The sequence below is a fragment of the Peromyscus leucopus genome, chromosome 6 (assembly GCF_004664715.2).
Source record: "Peromyscus leucopus breed LL Stock chromosome 6, UCI_PerLeu_2.1, whole genome shotgun sequence".
NCBI lineage: Eukaryota > Metazoa > Chordata > Mammalia > Rodentia > Cricetidae > Peromyscus > Peromyscus leucopus.
The window spans coordinates 113,545,053-113,561,858 of NC_051068.1; the positions used below are offsets into that span (position 1 = coordinate 113,545,053).

At 39.6% G+C, this 16,806-nt stretch overlaps 1 protein-coding gene across 2 annotated transcripts in view; it reads right to left on the reverse strand.

The window, feature by feature from the left end:
• LOC114681711 (guanylate-binding protein 1-like) overlaps window positions 1–16,806 on the reverse strand; it is a 41,941-nt gene that overhangs the window by 1,559 nt on the left and 23,576 nt on the right. For both annotated transcript variants that reach the window (XM_028855369.2, XM_028855367.2), the window contains exons 7-12: window positions 16,087–16,367; window positions 15,298–15,510; window positions 14,098–14,200; window positions 13,634–13,827; window positions 6,338–6,431; window positions 5,183–5,330 (exon numbers count right to left, since the gene is read on the reverse strand). In XM_028855369.2, the coding sequence (XP_028711202.1) occupies window positions 5,257–5,330; window positions 6,338–6,431; window positions 13,634–13,827; window positions 14,098–14,200; window positions 15,298–15,510; window positions 16,087–16,367 (959 nt within the window). In that variant the 3' untranslated portion in view covers window positions 5,183–5,256. The remainder of the gene's footprint in view (window positions 1–5,182; window positions 5,331–6,337; window positions 6,432–13,633; window positions 13,828–14,097; window positions 14,201–15,297; window positions 15,511–16,086; window positions 16,368–16,806) is intronic.

Genomic DNA, 16,806 nt, shown 5'->3' on the forward strand with positions numbered 1-16,806 from the left:
TAGAACTTTCCTACTGTACCTCTTAAAATTAACCTCTAATTATTTCCATGGATCTAAGTATTTGTTATGGTACCATGCCATATTTCAGTGGCTAAATCTTAGTAATTTCTAAGTCTACCTCAACAAAATGCCAAATCAAGTGGCTTAAAATACAGAAAATTCCTTTCTCATATCTTGGATGCCAGAATCCAAAATCATCTAGAAGAAGTGGTCTTCCTCCCAGCAATTAAGGTAACACTATTCCTTGCTTCTTCATGGTTTTGGAGTCTCTTCAGCTTCAGGTTTTTGCCATATCTCTTTCTTTTGCTTGACATTACCATCTCTACTTCTCTGTTTTATTCTTTTCTGTGTTAAATCTCTCTCTCTCTATCTCTCTCTCTCTCTCTTTCTCTCTCTCTCTCTCTCTGCCTCTTTCTGATACAGACACTTGTTATTGGATTAAAAAGCTTACCCCAAAAATCCAAGATGACAACATTTTGAAAAACTTAATTAGTTATAAATGTTCAAACATATCACAGCACATGAGTACCACATGAGTCCAGAGCTCCATGCAACCAAAACTCTAGTCCATGTCCAAGTATTTAATGACCCATTTTCTATAATATTCTTGTTAATAAATATGTCTGTATGGAAATACCTGGTACAGATATCTTGTGTTCATTATCTTACTGATCCTGAGAAGGAGCCTACAGATGACTTTTTAAATTACCTCTTTATTATAGATGGGTAAAAGCACCAGAGGGATAGGCTAAATAACTTGGCAGAGACCTTACAGTCTATCCATGGACAAGTCTGATTTAGAGAATAATTGATTTTTTTACCACATTTATCCTCTATGAAAAGTAACCTGCCCAAATCCCCCTTTTTCTTAACAATTTCATATGACAATGTTGTTGATAGAGAAGCTACTAGGGCTCTTTATTGCCAGTCATGTACGTGTTTTCAGTATGTGCTCTGATCTGCATAGGAACTGTTTCCCTGAAGTCATATTGTAAACCCTGAAATGCCTGCAGAATGAACAGGCTCCCTATAGTACATGTGAGACTTGGGGAAGGGAAGTTTGGCTCACTATACATCATGTGAGAGACACGTCAGCCAACCCCATCTAGTCTTATTTAATACCATGATTGGCTTATTCATTACATATTTGGTGATCATAATGCCATGGTCAATGTAGAATTCAAAAGTGTCTTGGGGTGTTTACCAACTAGACTCTGACTCACTGATAGTAGAACTGCCTCCAGAACACTGTGGTTTAAGCATTTGATAGTTCATTTGCCTTTTCAGGGGCTCAAGACAAAGAGCACTTGGATCTGTTTCACAAAGGGACATCTTACTATTCTATTTCTGCTTAGTTCTCTTTTTTCTTTTCTTCTTTATTTTTTTCCTTTTTTTAGATTTTTTTCATTTTACTTTATTAAGAAATTTTCTACTTACTCTGCATACCACCCAAAGATCTCATCTCCTCCCTCTTCCCACCCCAGCCCTCCCTCCCAAGCCACCCCACATCCCCACATCCCCCGATCAAGGTCTCCCATGTGGAGTCAGCAGTTAGCTCTCTTTTTTTTATACCTCATGGTTCACAATTAGTCCTCATCATAGGCATTCCATCCAGTAAATAAAGGGAAAAGGAAAGAGTCTAGGTCTCCTCTCATTAAGAACATATCATGGGTGAATTTTCATGCATAATTCTACTCATACCTCATTTGTAACAATTAGGTCTCATTGACAGCCTCTCTTCCAAAATGCTAAGATAGGCATTAAAAGAAATATAGATAAGCAGTAAAAGAAAGAATAAGTGGTACAAGAAAATGGACATCAATTTATGATAAATTAACCATGAATGTCTCATGGTATATAGTAAAAAACAGACAATATGCCATTTTCATGTATGCATAAATAAATGCTACCAGATATATACTTATTATGAATATATAATGAGTAAAAAGGAAAGTGATCAAGTATAATTTGAAGGAAAATTAATTAAATATGGATGAGATGACTCAGGGAGTGAGAGGATTTGCTGTGCAAGTATGTGTAACTGAGAACCCCAGAACCCACTTAGAAAGCACTAGACTTAGAACTGTGTGGGGTTGAGACAGGAGGATGCTGATGCTTGATAGCTGCCTGACTAGTTCCAATTTCAGTGAGAAGCCCTCTTTCATGGTAATAAGGCAGAGACTGATGAAGAGGGCATCCAAAATCTTCCTCTGGTCTCTGCATAGGTATGCACTCACAAATACACACATGTGCATATCACACACACACACACACACACACACACACACACACACACGAATTAAGAAAGGGTATAGAAGAGATATTGAAAGACAAATAGAATAACACTGAATAAAGATGGTAGAGAATTTAAACTGACAGGAAATAGCATATTCAACAGCTGACAAGATTAAAATATGATGGGGACATTTAGAATGATCCAAAGTTGCTTGTCTGGGTGATTCAGTCAATGTTACTGAAAAGCACCAACACACTGGAGCTGGTGATAGACAGTTCCTCCAGCTCACGGGCCAGTCTCACTGTCGTGCGTAACTTTGTAGGATGATCTGACTCTTGAACTTCACATCAATTTAAGCCTATATTTGCTCAATGTCTAGTTTTGTTAAGAGTCAAATTAGTTCCATCTTATCTCCATACACCGTAAAGTCTGCCCTGTCCCATTCTGAGAGAGGTGGGGTGAAGAAAGGGGTGGTGGAAGAAGGAAGGAAGAAGAGAGAAAGAGGAAGGGAGGAAGAGAGAGAAAAGAACTGTTATATGCTGGGCACAGTTCAAAGTGTTCAGAATCTAGCCATTAACAAAACAGAGATAAATTCTTGTCCTGTGTCATGTAGATCTCACTGGGATGATAATGATATTTCATACATATGTGTATGTGTGTAAATACACATATATTATGTATAACTACAAAATGAATTTTACATTTGTGAGCTTATTTTGTGTTTATCAACTTCTTCCACTAGAATCCATTCTTGTGGATGTATACGTGTGTATAAAAACAATCATAAAATGGGGGAAGCAATGTTTGATATTGAAATGATAATTGTAGAGAACTATGGTCTGAATGTTTATACCTTCCCCAATTTGTCTATTGAATCCCTGGTACTCAGTGTACATGGGAGCTCTTCACAGATCATCAGACTTAGATGACGTTAAGCAGGAGGAGTTCCCATGGTCAGTATCCTTGTAAGAAAAGGAAGAGAGCAGGGCTTTCTGAGTCTACCATGTGAAGACAGAGAGAACACAGCAGCCTGTGAACCAAAAAGGGTGCCCTAACCAGACACTGACTTTGATGAGACATTGTTCTTGGACTACTCACTCAGCCTGGATACATGAAGTACATTTTTTCTCTACCCAGTCTATAGTGTTCTGTGATAGTAGCAAGAGTTGACTGAGATGTGTAGCCGTGATAGGCCTTGCCGAGAACAGGCAAACTGAAGTCAATCGGTGACTTTCAAAATGAACAGTGCATTGATGAAGGCAGAAGTGATATTGGCTTACAGGAGAGCAACTGTGTAATAGGGAGTGAGATACAATGAGGAAGAGGTTGGGGATTTATTTTTGGTGGATTATTTGCATCCAATCCTCTGTGCTTGATCTTCCAGCACAGGGGGGAAAAGATGAGTGGAGTTCACAAACAGAACAGAACAGACTGTCAGAGAGTTCATAGAAAGCATAGTTTAGTTTAATAAAGAGACCTGTTTCTTTTGTTTCTATGCTGACAGAAAAGAGCTCACAACAGGGATGATCAAGATCTGATGGTTTCATGTCTAATCACCATTAATTGTTGATTGTTTTCATCCCAGTAACAGGAATGTTTAATGGCACAAACAAGCAGAGACCATCAGTAGGCCTTGTCTGTCCCTGTGGCCCAAGACAGCGTGAAACAAAGCTCATGTGTTTCCATAGTTTCCAACTTCTCCTTAGGTGTAGGGTATAGTCAGCAGTAGTACTCCTGAAGCCTGAGAGGGGTAGTTTGACCATAAGTCAAAATTGACCTGTCCAGGCACAAGTGAGCATCTCCTCATGGAAGGATGTATACTCACCACTACTAGGTCACCTAAGCCCAGTTGCGTTGAGGGATATATGATAACACTGTGAATCCCAAGTTTGTGTTTACATTAATTAAATAAAACTAACATTGTGTCAGGAGGCAGAGGCAGCAACTAGTTGACAGAAAGTAATCATAGAGAGTCAGAGGAAGTCCAGAAAATACATCTAAAAAGACACACAGGAAGTACTAGAGAGGGACTTCAAGTGTGGCCACCCTATTTGGAGTGATAGAAATGACACTCTCTTTCTGAGATGCTGGTGAGGAGGGTAGGTCAGCTAATTGCTCCTTAACCTCTGAGTTAGCCGGGTTTCACCCCAGCCTATGACTTGAGTCTTTTTTGGTAAATAGAATGATAGATATTTAGATAAAAACTACATTTGGTGGCAGCAGCAGGAGGTGGATCCAGCAGGATTGTAAAAGTTCAGCCAGGCTGTTGCCTGAGAAGTGGGCCAGTAACTGCAGAGCCGCAATTACTGACTGAAACAGCTGCAGATTCAGGTGCAGCCACTGCGTTGGTGGAAAAACAGCACAGTTCTACAGCTGGCTTGCTACCCTGTTTTTGTTTGTTTGTCTTGTCAACTTGACAAGTTGAAAAGTTATCTGAGAAGAGGGAATCACAATTGAGCAAATGCCTCAGTATGATTACCTTATGGGTAAGCCTATACAGTATTTTTTTAATTAGTTGTTGACTAGTGATTAATTAGCAGTACCATCCTGAACAGGTAGTCCTGCAGTATATATATAAAAAGACTGAGCAAGCCATGGAGCAAGGCAGTAAGCAGCACTCTTTCATGGTCTCTGCTTCAGTTCCTGCTTCCAGGTTCCTAACACAAATCCTGCCCTAACTTCCCTCCAAAATGGAGTATGACCTGAGGGTTATAAGTAGAAATAATTATTTCCTCTCCAAGCTGCTCCTGGTCCTGGTGTTTTATCATAGCAATAGAAACCCTAAGACAATGGTGTAATGCAATAATTACCCTTCTATGTTATTTGAGATACTGCATAGATTATTAAACAACAAACCAGCCCACTTTCCAAACATGGAGTGAGCATGTTTTATTAATTTTTATATGTTCTCTGCCTATTCTGTGTGAATATTGTGGGATGGATTACCTGACATCCAAGAGCCTCTTTCTTCTCAGTTAATTGCTTCATGTGTTCCTGGTGACTTTTCCCTTTCTGTGCCATTATGTGCTGTTCCATCTTGTGCATATCCCCAGCATTTTCATGGCAGACTGAGCATATTCAGCTTCTTCATGTACTATTGAGAAGGAAAATTAATCAGAAAATTAACGTAGCATCACTGTGCCCGCTCCTTCTTTCTGCTATTGTTGCTATTACATAGAGGTAAGCCTGTCACCTTAATTTTTCACTGGAAAATTCCCACTTTTGTTGACTGCATTTATGCCTTACTCATGAATGGTTTCATGAAAAACAGAGCACCTTTGCTATATAAACACCATTGTGTGTGTGTGTGTGTGTGTATGTGTGTGTGATCATTGTAGTTTAATGATTATATGTGGAACAACAGGAAAGGCTGTGGTAGTTAACCAAAGGGCTTTTATAGACATCAGATGCTAATCCTCAACTACTAACACATTTACTATTGTACAAATGTGAGCATTCTTCTGTCACTGGGATATAGATCACTGGCTACATATCATATAGCCTTGACCCAGCTGAGAAATTGTACAGTCTACATATCAAAGCCAGACTAATGTCCTAACTTGTGGAAGATGAGGACTTCCTTCTCATGATCATTGGTCACAAAGCAGGCACAATCCTGAGCTGTACCCAAAAACATTGTTCAGTTCTACCTGATTCATCCTATAATGCATAACACTCTAGGTGCATCCCAAGGTGCAGGTAACCCTTGAGAAAATGCTGTTATAGAAGATGTCTAGAAGCATGGTGGGAATAAGGAAGTAATCCAGATTATGGCAGGTAAATCCCTATTTTAAAAAGGATCTTGATTATATAATTGAAAGTGCATCTCAACTAGTGATGGACTTTTCACAAAGGATTCTGTTAAGGTTACATTAGTCAGTACCATGTATGACTAGTGGCTAACACATTTTTCCCCTACCTGGGCTTCATCTTTATAAACTTGATGGCAAAACAGATATGCAAGCATCAAGAACAGAAGTTCATTTACTAACAATCATCTGATGCCCCAAAGTTGCTCTTAAATTTTTGCCCTGGCAAGAATGTAGAGGAGAAAGCTCTATCATTGAATTCATAGATTATAATAACATGTAGGCAAAGTACCTTTTTCTCTGTTTTTCTTTTCCATAACCTGAATCTCATTTTGAAGCCTTACACTCTCTTCTTTCAACCCTTCCTTGAGCAGTTGTTCCTGTTCCTAAGAAGAAAATTGAGTAATGAAGCTGCAAGAATAACAAGATGGATGAATTTATTCCTAGCTGCCTAGATCTCTTTTCACTATCAGCTTTCAACACTTTTTCTCGGTTGCTATAGTTATTCTTCAACAATGTCATAAATGTGTAAATGAATTCTGGTCATTTTTATCATCCATTATCCTCTTCATCCCCTTCAGAGATAGGCTGGGTCCATTGTTAACGTGGAGTCTTCTCTAGATCTCCCAGTTATGGCTCCCTTTAAAAAAGAGAGAGAAAAAGAGAGAGACAGAGACAGACAGACAGACAGAGCCCTAGGGTTGCCAAACTCATTCATGAATTTGGTGACCTAAATACTGACAATCTAGTATTAAAATGAGTAGGACTGCTTTAGTCCATTCAGAGGTTACTTTTCCCTGAGGGGACATTAACATTAGAAAAGTCAACCTAAGATACAGCACCCTTTACAATAGCCATAAATAATATAAAATATCCTAGGGGTAACTATAACCAAACAAGTAAAATACCTGTGTGATGTAGATGTAACCAACCATCTTATTAAATAAGAAACACAGACCAATGCAAAGAGGAAAGCCAAGAGATCAGAGCTAAGAGCCTTACCAGTCTGCTGCAGCTAGCCTCTTCAGCCAAGAGACCTCTCCAAAAGAGACCTACTTCCTGTCTGTTTATCTTTATATAGACTTCCTCTTCTGCCTTCTCATTGGTTGTAAACCCAACCACATGACTGCCTCATCACTGCCTGTCTGTACAGACCTCCAGGTCTTCTATGGTTGGTATTGAGATTAAAGGCATGTTTCTCCAATGCTGGCTGTATCCTTGACCACACAGAGATCTACCTAGTTCTGTCTACCAAGTGCTGGGATTAAAGGCGTGTGCCATGAATGCCCAGTTCTGCTATGGCTTGCTATTAGCTCTGACCCCCAGGCAACTTTATTTATTAACATACAAATAAAATCACATTTCAGTACAAATAAAATATCATCAGGATAAAGATACCTTCGCCCATACCCAGCAGGAAACAATTTAAGAATACGATGCCCACATTCCCAAAAAGGTAGTGTGGGGCAGGTGATTTTTTGGTCTTTTAAAAGGGTTTTGGGTCTGGGATAATTTTCATTGTTTAGCGGGGGTTGGTTGCAAGTTGTCGTCAAGGGTTAGGAAAAAGGTTAAGCAAAAGAGATTAGATTTAAGGTTCTTGTTTAAAAAAAGAAAAGAAAAGAAAAAGACAATTACTAGTTTTAAATACTTTACATTGGATTGGATTATTTTATATCATATACAAATTATATATATTGAAATTGATATTGTTAGAAAATGCTATATGTATATTTCTAATTTTACTTATACCATTCATCTAACAATGTAATGCAATTTTCTGATCCTTGAAAGTTATTATTACCAACTATTAGGATATAAAAAAATGAAAGTTAGTAGTTAAACATTATAATAGAACTTGTAGTAATATTAGTATGTTTTCAAAATTGAGCAGATATATTTTAGATAGACAGGTCATCTTCAAACCCTTCAGAGATCTACAGAATATGACATTTAAAATGTTTTAATAACAGAAAATTTTTCTTTTTGTTATGATTATGAGACATGTTGGCTCCTAGCAGTACCAATCTACTTCTGAGAGAATATGGGCATTGAAGAAACTACATATGGAGTTAACTTTCATTGTGGCAAAAGTTAGCCACTGGACAACAAAGTATCCTCGAATCAACTGCTGACAAACAGAACAGACAGGACACAAAACAAATGACTACTGATTCTTGCCAAAACAAGTGTTGTTATGGCTTTATCAAAAGGCATCTTCTGAGGCCAGGACAATATGGCACCATCCCTGAAGTGGCCTTCGCAATCCGGAAAAGGTACAGTGCCCTTTTCTTCGAAGGCACCTGAACAGGCAGTGGGCCAATGGAACAGCAGCTGAAACAGTTATTCTTGAAAAGTAACTAAGCTCATGCCTCTCAAAGCTCACGCCTCTCAATAGCAGACTGGCATTTAATAGAGGGATGTGGAGAAGAACGGGATGCTGAGATGAAGCCACACATACACAGCCAAGAAGAATGGACAGCTGAATTAAAAAACTGTCAACAATTTCCAGAATTTAAAATCCTGAATCATGACATGACACTAGTGGAATTCAGGTGTTTCTGGTACATAGACTGCTCTCACCCAATGTGAGGTTGAACTGTTGACCTTGTGTATATCCTACTTCACAAATGAGTCTGTCAGATATGCTAAGCCTATAGGCTGAAGATGATGCCCCAACACTGCGGAGAAACCTCAGGTGACTGTCCAGGCAGCTGGCTGTTTGTCAACTCACATTTTTTTTTTTTGCAAGCTGCTTGCATGCACTTCCTGTTTTTATTTTTGTTAGGTAACATTATTTCCTTCTTGGGTCTCTGAGGGAGGTGAAGATTAATTAGTTATAGTTAAAGATTACTTAGGATAGAAAGTGAATTAGGTACATTTTGGACTTACCAAAATAGGATAGCTAATGGAATTATTTTCTCTGAATTTGTCAAATACAAATGGACTAGACATTGTTTAGGCATTTATTACTTGTATATATTGTATATAGTTATTGTACTTTTGTACATAGTTTTTCTTATGTTAGTTATAACCTTCTTCCTTTTTTTCTTTTTATTAAAATAGAAAAGGGGAAATATGGTGATATTTCATTTGTACTGAAATGTGATTTTATTTGTATGTTAATAAATAAAGTTGTCTGGGGGGTCAGAGCTAATAGCAAGCCATAGCAGAGCTGGGCATTCATGGTGCACACCTTTAATCCCAGCACTTGGTAGACAGAACTAGGTAGATCTCTGTGTGGTCAAGGATACAGCCAGCATTGGAGACACACACCTTTAATCTCAATACCAACCATAGAAGACCTGGAGGTCTGTACAGACAGGCAGTGATGAGGCAGTCATGTGGTTGGGTTTACAACCAATGAGAAGGCAGAAGAGGAAGTCTATATAAAGACAGACAGGAAGTAGGTCTCTTTCGGAGAGGTCTCTTGGCTGAAGAGGCTAGCTGCAGCAGACTGGTAAGGCTCTTAGCTCTGATCTCTTGGCTTTCCTCTTTGCATTGGTCTGTGTTTCTTATTTAATAAGATGGTTGGTTACATCTACATCTGGCACCCAACGTTTGTGGTACGAGTTCATGAAAAAGCTGCTTGTCTGTGGCCTCGTGTGCCCCAGCTCAGGTCCAAGTTACACTTGGCCGGTTGTGGTGGTACCCGCCAGTAGGTAGGATTTACTGAAGAATCCCGAGTTTGAGGCCAACCTAGGAGGCTTGGGAGAAGCTTCGGCCTAGACTGAGCCACAAACAGTGGTGGGACCATGGAGGCAGTGGCTGCTGCTCCGAGGTTATCGTGGTGGTGACTGCAATGATGCTGCTACCTAGGATGAAGGGTTTACTGCTGCTTGTTCAGAGAAGAATTGTCAGGACCATCGAGTTACAAGAAAGCATTGGCAAAGGTCAGTTTGGAAAAGTTTGGCAAGACAAATTGTGGGGAGAAATTGCTGTGAAAATATTCTCTTCTAGGGAAGAACATTCATGGTTCCAAAAGATAGACATTTATCAGACTGTGATTGCTCCAAACCACAGAGGAGGCACAAAAAAAAAAATCTAAAGGGAACCATGACCACACCTAACAGCAACTTTGAAATCTTCAAAAGACAACAAGACTCCACAATGATGATTCCACAAGGAAGATATAAAAATAACAAAAGGTAGATTACTGAATCTATTATGAAAAGAAAAAATACTTTTAAAAAGGTATTACTTGTTTTAAATAAGAAGTGACGAAAATTTTTTGTCTGAGTTTATCAAATGTTACTGGACTGGACATTGTTAATATATAATGGAGATTTTCATCTGAATCTGTCAAATGTTAATGGACTAGACATCATTAATGTAATCTTGATTGTGTATATTGTATATACTTATTGGATATAATTTTTCTTGTATTAGTTATAAGCTTTTTTTAAATTTTAGACAAAAGAGGGGAAATGTGGAGGTAATGTTTTCCCCGAAATATTGTGTACCCTAATAAAATTATCTGGGGTCAGAGAACAGAAAAGCCACTAGATACTTAGGCTAGAAAATGTTGGCACTCACACCTTTAATCCTAGCATTCCAGAGGCAGAAATCCATGTGTTAAAGGATGCAGCCAAGCATGGTGACTCACACCTTTAATCCCAGAAAGCGAGACTTTAATCCCAGGAAGTGATGGTAGAAAGGAAAGATATATAAGGCGTGAAGACCAGAAACTAGAAGCATTTGGCTGGTTAAGCTTTCAGGCTTCTAGCAGCACAGTTCAGCTGAGAGCCATTTGGATATGAGGACACAGAGGCTTCCAGTCTGAGGAAACAAGACCAGCTGAGAAGTTGGCCAGGTGAGGTTAGCTGTGGCTTGTTCTGTCTCTCTGATCTTCCAGCATTTCACCCCCTGGCTCAGGTTTGATTTTATTAATAAGACTGTAAGATTCCTGCTACAGTATGACAAGAACTTTAAGTCTTTGAAGGAAGAAATTGAAGAAGAGACGAGAAAATGGAAAGATCTCCCATGTTCATGGATAGGTAGGATTAACACGGTAAAAATGGCAATCTTATCAAAAGCAATCTACAGATTCAATGCAGTCCTCATCAAAATCTCGACACAATTCTTCACAGACCTCAAAAGAACAATACTCAACCTGATATGGAAAAACAAACAAACAAAAAAAAAACAACAGGGTAGCTAAAACAATCCTATACGATGAAGTAACTTCTGGAGGTATCACCATCCCTGACTTCAAGTTCTACTATGGAACTATAGTAATAAAAACAGCTTGGTATTGGCATAAAAACAGACATGTGGATCAATGGAATTTAATCAAAGACCCTGATATAAATCCACATACCTGTGAACACCCAATTTTTGACAAAGAAGCCAAAAATACACAATGGAAAAATGAAAGCATCTTCAAAAAATGGTGCTGGCATAAATGGAGGTGGGCATGTAAAAGATTGCAAATAGATCCATATCTATTACCCTGCACAAAACTCCAAATGGATCAAAGACCTCAACATAAATCTAATTACACTGAACCTGATGGAAAAGAAAGTGAGCACTAGTCTTGAAAACATTGGCACAGGAGACTGCTTCATGAACATAACACCAGCAACACAGACACTGATATTGACATTTAATAAATGGGACCTCCTGAAACTGAATAGCTTCTGTAAGGCAAAGGACAGAGTAAATAAGACAAAACAGCAGCCTATAGAATAGGAAAAGTTCTTCACCAATCCCACATCTGACAGAGGGCTGGTCTTTAAAATATATGAAGAACTCAAAAAACTAGACATCAAAATACCAAACAACTCAAATAAAAAATTGACTACAGATCTAAATAGAGAATTCTCAACAGAAGAGTCTCAAATGGCTAAAAGATATTTAAGAAATTGTTCAACATCCTTAGTCATCATGGAAATGCAAATAAAAAAGACTCTGAGATACCATTATACATCTGTCAGAATGGCTAAGATCAAAAACACTGATGACAGTTTATGTTGAAGAGGATGTGGAGTAAGGGGAACACTCCTCCATTGCTGATGGGAATGCAAACTGGTATAGCCATGTTGGAAATCAACATGGCAGTTTCTCAGAAAAACGGGAATCAATCTACCTCAAGATCTAGCTATACTAATCTTGGGCATATGCCCAAAGTGTGCACAATCATACCACAAGGACTCTTGCTCAACTATGTTCATAGCAGCATTATTCATAGTAGCCAGAACCCAGAAACAACCTAGATGCCCCTCAACCAAAGAATGGATATGGAAAATGTGGTACATTTACACAATGGAGTATTACTTATCTGTAAAAAATAATGACCGCATGAAATTTGCAGGCAAATGGATGGAACTAAAAAAAACAATTCTGAGTGAGATAACCCAGACCCAGAAAAACAAACATGGTAGTACTATTAGTAGTAAAGTGTAGGGTAACCAACCTATAATCCACAGCCCCAGAGAGGCTAGATAACCAAGAGGACCCAAAGAGGGATGTATAGATTTTCCCGGAAAGGGGAAATAGAAAAGATCTCCTGTATACACAGGAGGTATGGGTGGGGAGGAAGTGGGGGTGGGAACTTGAGGGAGCAGGTTGGGTGAGCTGGGTGCAGGAAGCAGTTTGGGGGCAGGACAAAGGACTAGGGAGAAACCTGGTGCCAGGTAAACTCCTAGGAATCCACAAGGGTGACCTAAGACCCCTAGCAATAGTGGAGAGGGTGCCTGAACCGGCCATCTACTGTAATCAGATTGGTGACTATCCTAATTGTCATCATAGAGCCTTTCTTTATCCAGTAACTGATGAAAGCTGATGCAGAAATCCACAGTCAACCAATGGGCTGAGCTCTGGGAGTCCTCCTGAAGAAAGGGAGGATGGATAGTGCCAGTCAGGGGGATCAAGATCATGATGGAGGAACCCACAGAGACAGCTAACCTGAGCTTGTGTGAGCACATGGACTCTGGACCAACAGTTAGGGAGCCTGCATGGGACTGACCTAGGCCCTCTGCATGTGTGTGACAGTTGTGTAGCTTGGTCTATTTGTAAGGCTCCTAGCAGTGAGATCAGGACCTGTCCCTGGTGCTTAGCTGGCTTTTGGGAACCTGTTCCCTGTGCTGGATTGTCTTGTGCAGCCTCGATATTTTGGGAGGAGCTCAGTTCTATCTCAACTTGATGTGTTATGCTATGTTCAAGCTCATGGGAAGCCTGCCCCTTTCTGAATGGAGACAGAGGAGTGGGTGGATGGGAAGCAGGGTAGATGGGAGTTGTGGGGAGGGGATGGGAGGAGAGGGAAGTGGAAACTGTGGCTGGTATGTGAAATAATGGAAAATGTTAATTAAAGAAAAAGAAAGAAAGGTCAACCCAAACCTGCCCTTGGTACTACAACAGACAAGGGTAGCCACCATTGTCACTATCAAGGCATGACAAGAATGCCTTGACTCCCTCAGATGAATGGCCCTGTAGAATTCAAGATCTTGGATGTTTTAGTGGTCTAGGCAAGAGGGTTTTCTGCAATGCTTAATGAAATGAATTGCATTAAGAATCCTGTGATATTTAGCCCTATGCTGTGCTTTTGATTGAGGACAGTGGATGATGCTGCTGACGTAACACAGATGAATACCTGCAGTTTAAGGGCCAGAATCCTCCCTTGCTCCTCCACTATCTGAGTTCTTTCTTGCTCCATCTTCTCAGTCAACTGCCTCACTCGTTCCTGATAACATCTTTCTTTTTCCTTCATCATCTGCACGTGCTTCTCTTCCATGTCCTTCAATATCTTGACAGCAGCCTGTGCAGACTTAGCTTTTGCCTGTTCCGCTGAGGAGAAAAAGGGAAGCAAAGTAAGTCCCTCTTCATTATCTCTTTCCTTGTTCTCCACTTCTGAAGAGCAAGCTGTGTGACTTTATAGAGAAAACCACATTCTTTGAGGTAAACGTAATGTCGATGAGTGCATTTGCCAAACTCAGCAATGACTTCAGAAGCCAAGACAATCTTGCTTTTGTGCTCTTGTCTAATGACAACAGATTTAGTGGAGAGTGTTGAAACTTTTAAGAGATATTACAGTCAGTTTCTTGGGCCAGTTCTCACCTTCAATCTCCTTTTGCTTTACTGTGAGAGCCTGGTCTCTCTGCAGAATTGTCTCAGCCATAACCATGTTGGACTTCAGGTACGCCTGCAGAATCTCTTCAGCCTTGGAGTCCCAAGAACACAGGTTAACAGAAGGAAATGGTGCAAGTGTTTGTTTCTGTCTGTCCCTGCCATCTTTTCACCAAGGAGCTATGCTTCTTGTATTAGGTAGTGCTGGAGCTCAAGTCTCCCTGTCACATGCTGCCACAAAGGCAATTGTGAGACCTTCTAGAAAGAGTCTTGTAAGAAGTTATAGGGACATTAAAACAAAGAAAGTTGGGCCCTTCAAATGGACAGCCATTTCCATTACTGGTAATTCTAGAACTATGGCTCCATGTGGGCTGAAGATGCTCAAGAATGATGCCTTCATGGGAAAAGCAAATTAGAGAAATGCTGTGAATGTCTTTCTGTATGCTGTGAATATATGTGGCTCTGATTGGTTGATAAATAAAACACTGATTGGCCAGTAGCCAGGCAGGAAGTATAGGTGGGACAAGGAGATGAGGAGAATTCCTAGAAGAGGAAGGCTAGTTCAGGAGACACCAACCCACCGTCCAGGGAGCAGAATGTAATGGTACACAGGTAAAGCCATGGAACATGTGGCAACATATAGATTAACAGAAATGGGCTGAATTTAAGTGGAAGAACTAGTCAGTAGTTAGCCTGAGCTAATGGCCAAGCAGATTTAATTAATATAAGCTTCTGAGTAATTATTTTATAAGTGGCTGTGGGGTCCTTGGTGCCAGGCAAGCACAGGAAATCCTTCAGCTACAGAGGAATTGAAACAGAGCAAGAAAGGAGAGAACTGAAGGCAGGTCCTGTTTCCCTTAAAGCTATCTTGAAGACTAAACTTATAACATATCATTTCTAGTTAAGCAATAACCATTGCATCTCTGTCCTCTGTAACATCAAAAGTTTAGCTGTTACTGTAGATTACCTCATAATCCATGTCATTTGAATGCACTTCCTTTGGTGAGCACTTGAACACAGTCGATGTCATTAATGGACTCCTTTGGCAGTTTTTTTTTTTTTTTACTGGTTTAGAAAATGAGTGCTATGCCTACAAAACTCCACATCCATGTGCAATCACATATGGTCACACTGGTGTTCCAAGAATGCATGCCAGTAGCCTCTCAGTGTTAATAGACAAAGCTTGATTACCTGTATCCCTTTCCTGGGTTCCCTAAGGTACTTTTCCTTCAGCTCTTCTCTTTTCTCAACAAAGAGAAAATATCCACCTGGCTGAGAATAAGCATCCTTTGTCACTGCTTCTTCTAGAGGGCTGAAGATGTTCCGAAGTAATTGTGAGCACCTGTCCGATGATAGTTTCACGTTCTCGTTACAGATGCCCTTCCACTTCTTTTCTAGCTGAGCCTTTAATCCAAAAATAGGAAGCAAAACAAGAGTAACAGGAAAACTTTAGTTCAACCCAGAACTTGAGGCAATTCTCCTTGAAGACTCTTCATTCTTACAGCAGAGACTCATCTTTTCCCTCAACCTGACTTTCTCATGCAGCCCTTTCTCCATCTAAAGGGTGTTTAGCACAATCACAACTACTTTTACAACACATGAATGAAATAGTTCTATCTCAAAACAGACCAATCATCACCATAAAGGGAATATATGTGATACAACATTTTCTTGGTCAAGTTTCTTTGATTTTGTTTATTTTGACAGTAAATCAGTATGACGTCAGGAGGCATCTTATCAAATTGGAGCTTCCAATCATCTCTTATATGTGTGCAATTAGAATGAAGATTATACATATATAAATTATGTATTTCAAAAGCTTCAAAATTTGAGTCCACAAAGAAAGTTCTTTTAAATGATTATTAAAAAGATGACTGTCACTATCTGGTAACAAGTGCCTCTCAAAATAAATGCCTGATATTTCCTCATAATATTCTGAATTTCACAATCCCTATCCATTTAAACATGGCATAAATTTACCAGTAATTCCTTTTTAAATGAATGGTCTTCGTCTTTAAAGGAAGTCCTGAGGAAGATTTCTATGGCCTCTCTCTCACAGGTCCTGTGATGATCCAGAAGCTCCTGGAGGGTCTCTGTGGGCAGTAGCACCCTCTGGCTCATCTGCTGGTCATAGTGGGTAATGGCCTTTTGCACTGCAGCTGAGTTCTCTATTTTTGCCAAGGCCAGGATTGCATTCTCCATGCAGGGGAGATCCCCACTGCTGATGGCATTGATGTATGTGAGCACCAGTTTCTCTAGTCCTACATTTAGAAAACAGGTGATAATATTTGTTTTAGAGTGAAGTAGTCTTCATATTTTATAGTTCTGAGCATGTCCACAAATAATCAATAAATTCCTCAATAGCATGAATATTAACCAGAAACCTGATAGCAAACCTGATGCACACTTCCAGTTTAGCCAAGCTCAGTATTGTCCAATAGAACTTTAAGGTAAACTAAGTGTTTTGTATCTGTGACTCCCATTACCACTAGGCCCTAGCCTTATACAGCTATTTTGCTCTCAAAATATGGACATGTGCATTGAATCTGTACTCTATAAAATCAACTTACATTTAAACTAAATAGTGTCATATGTCTTTGGATGCCAAATTGCACAGTGCAAGTCCATTTTGGTAGAGAAATGATATGGATAGAGTCTCTTCACTTTGACCTACATGAACTTTTCAAAGACACTAAATTT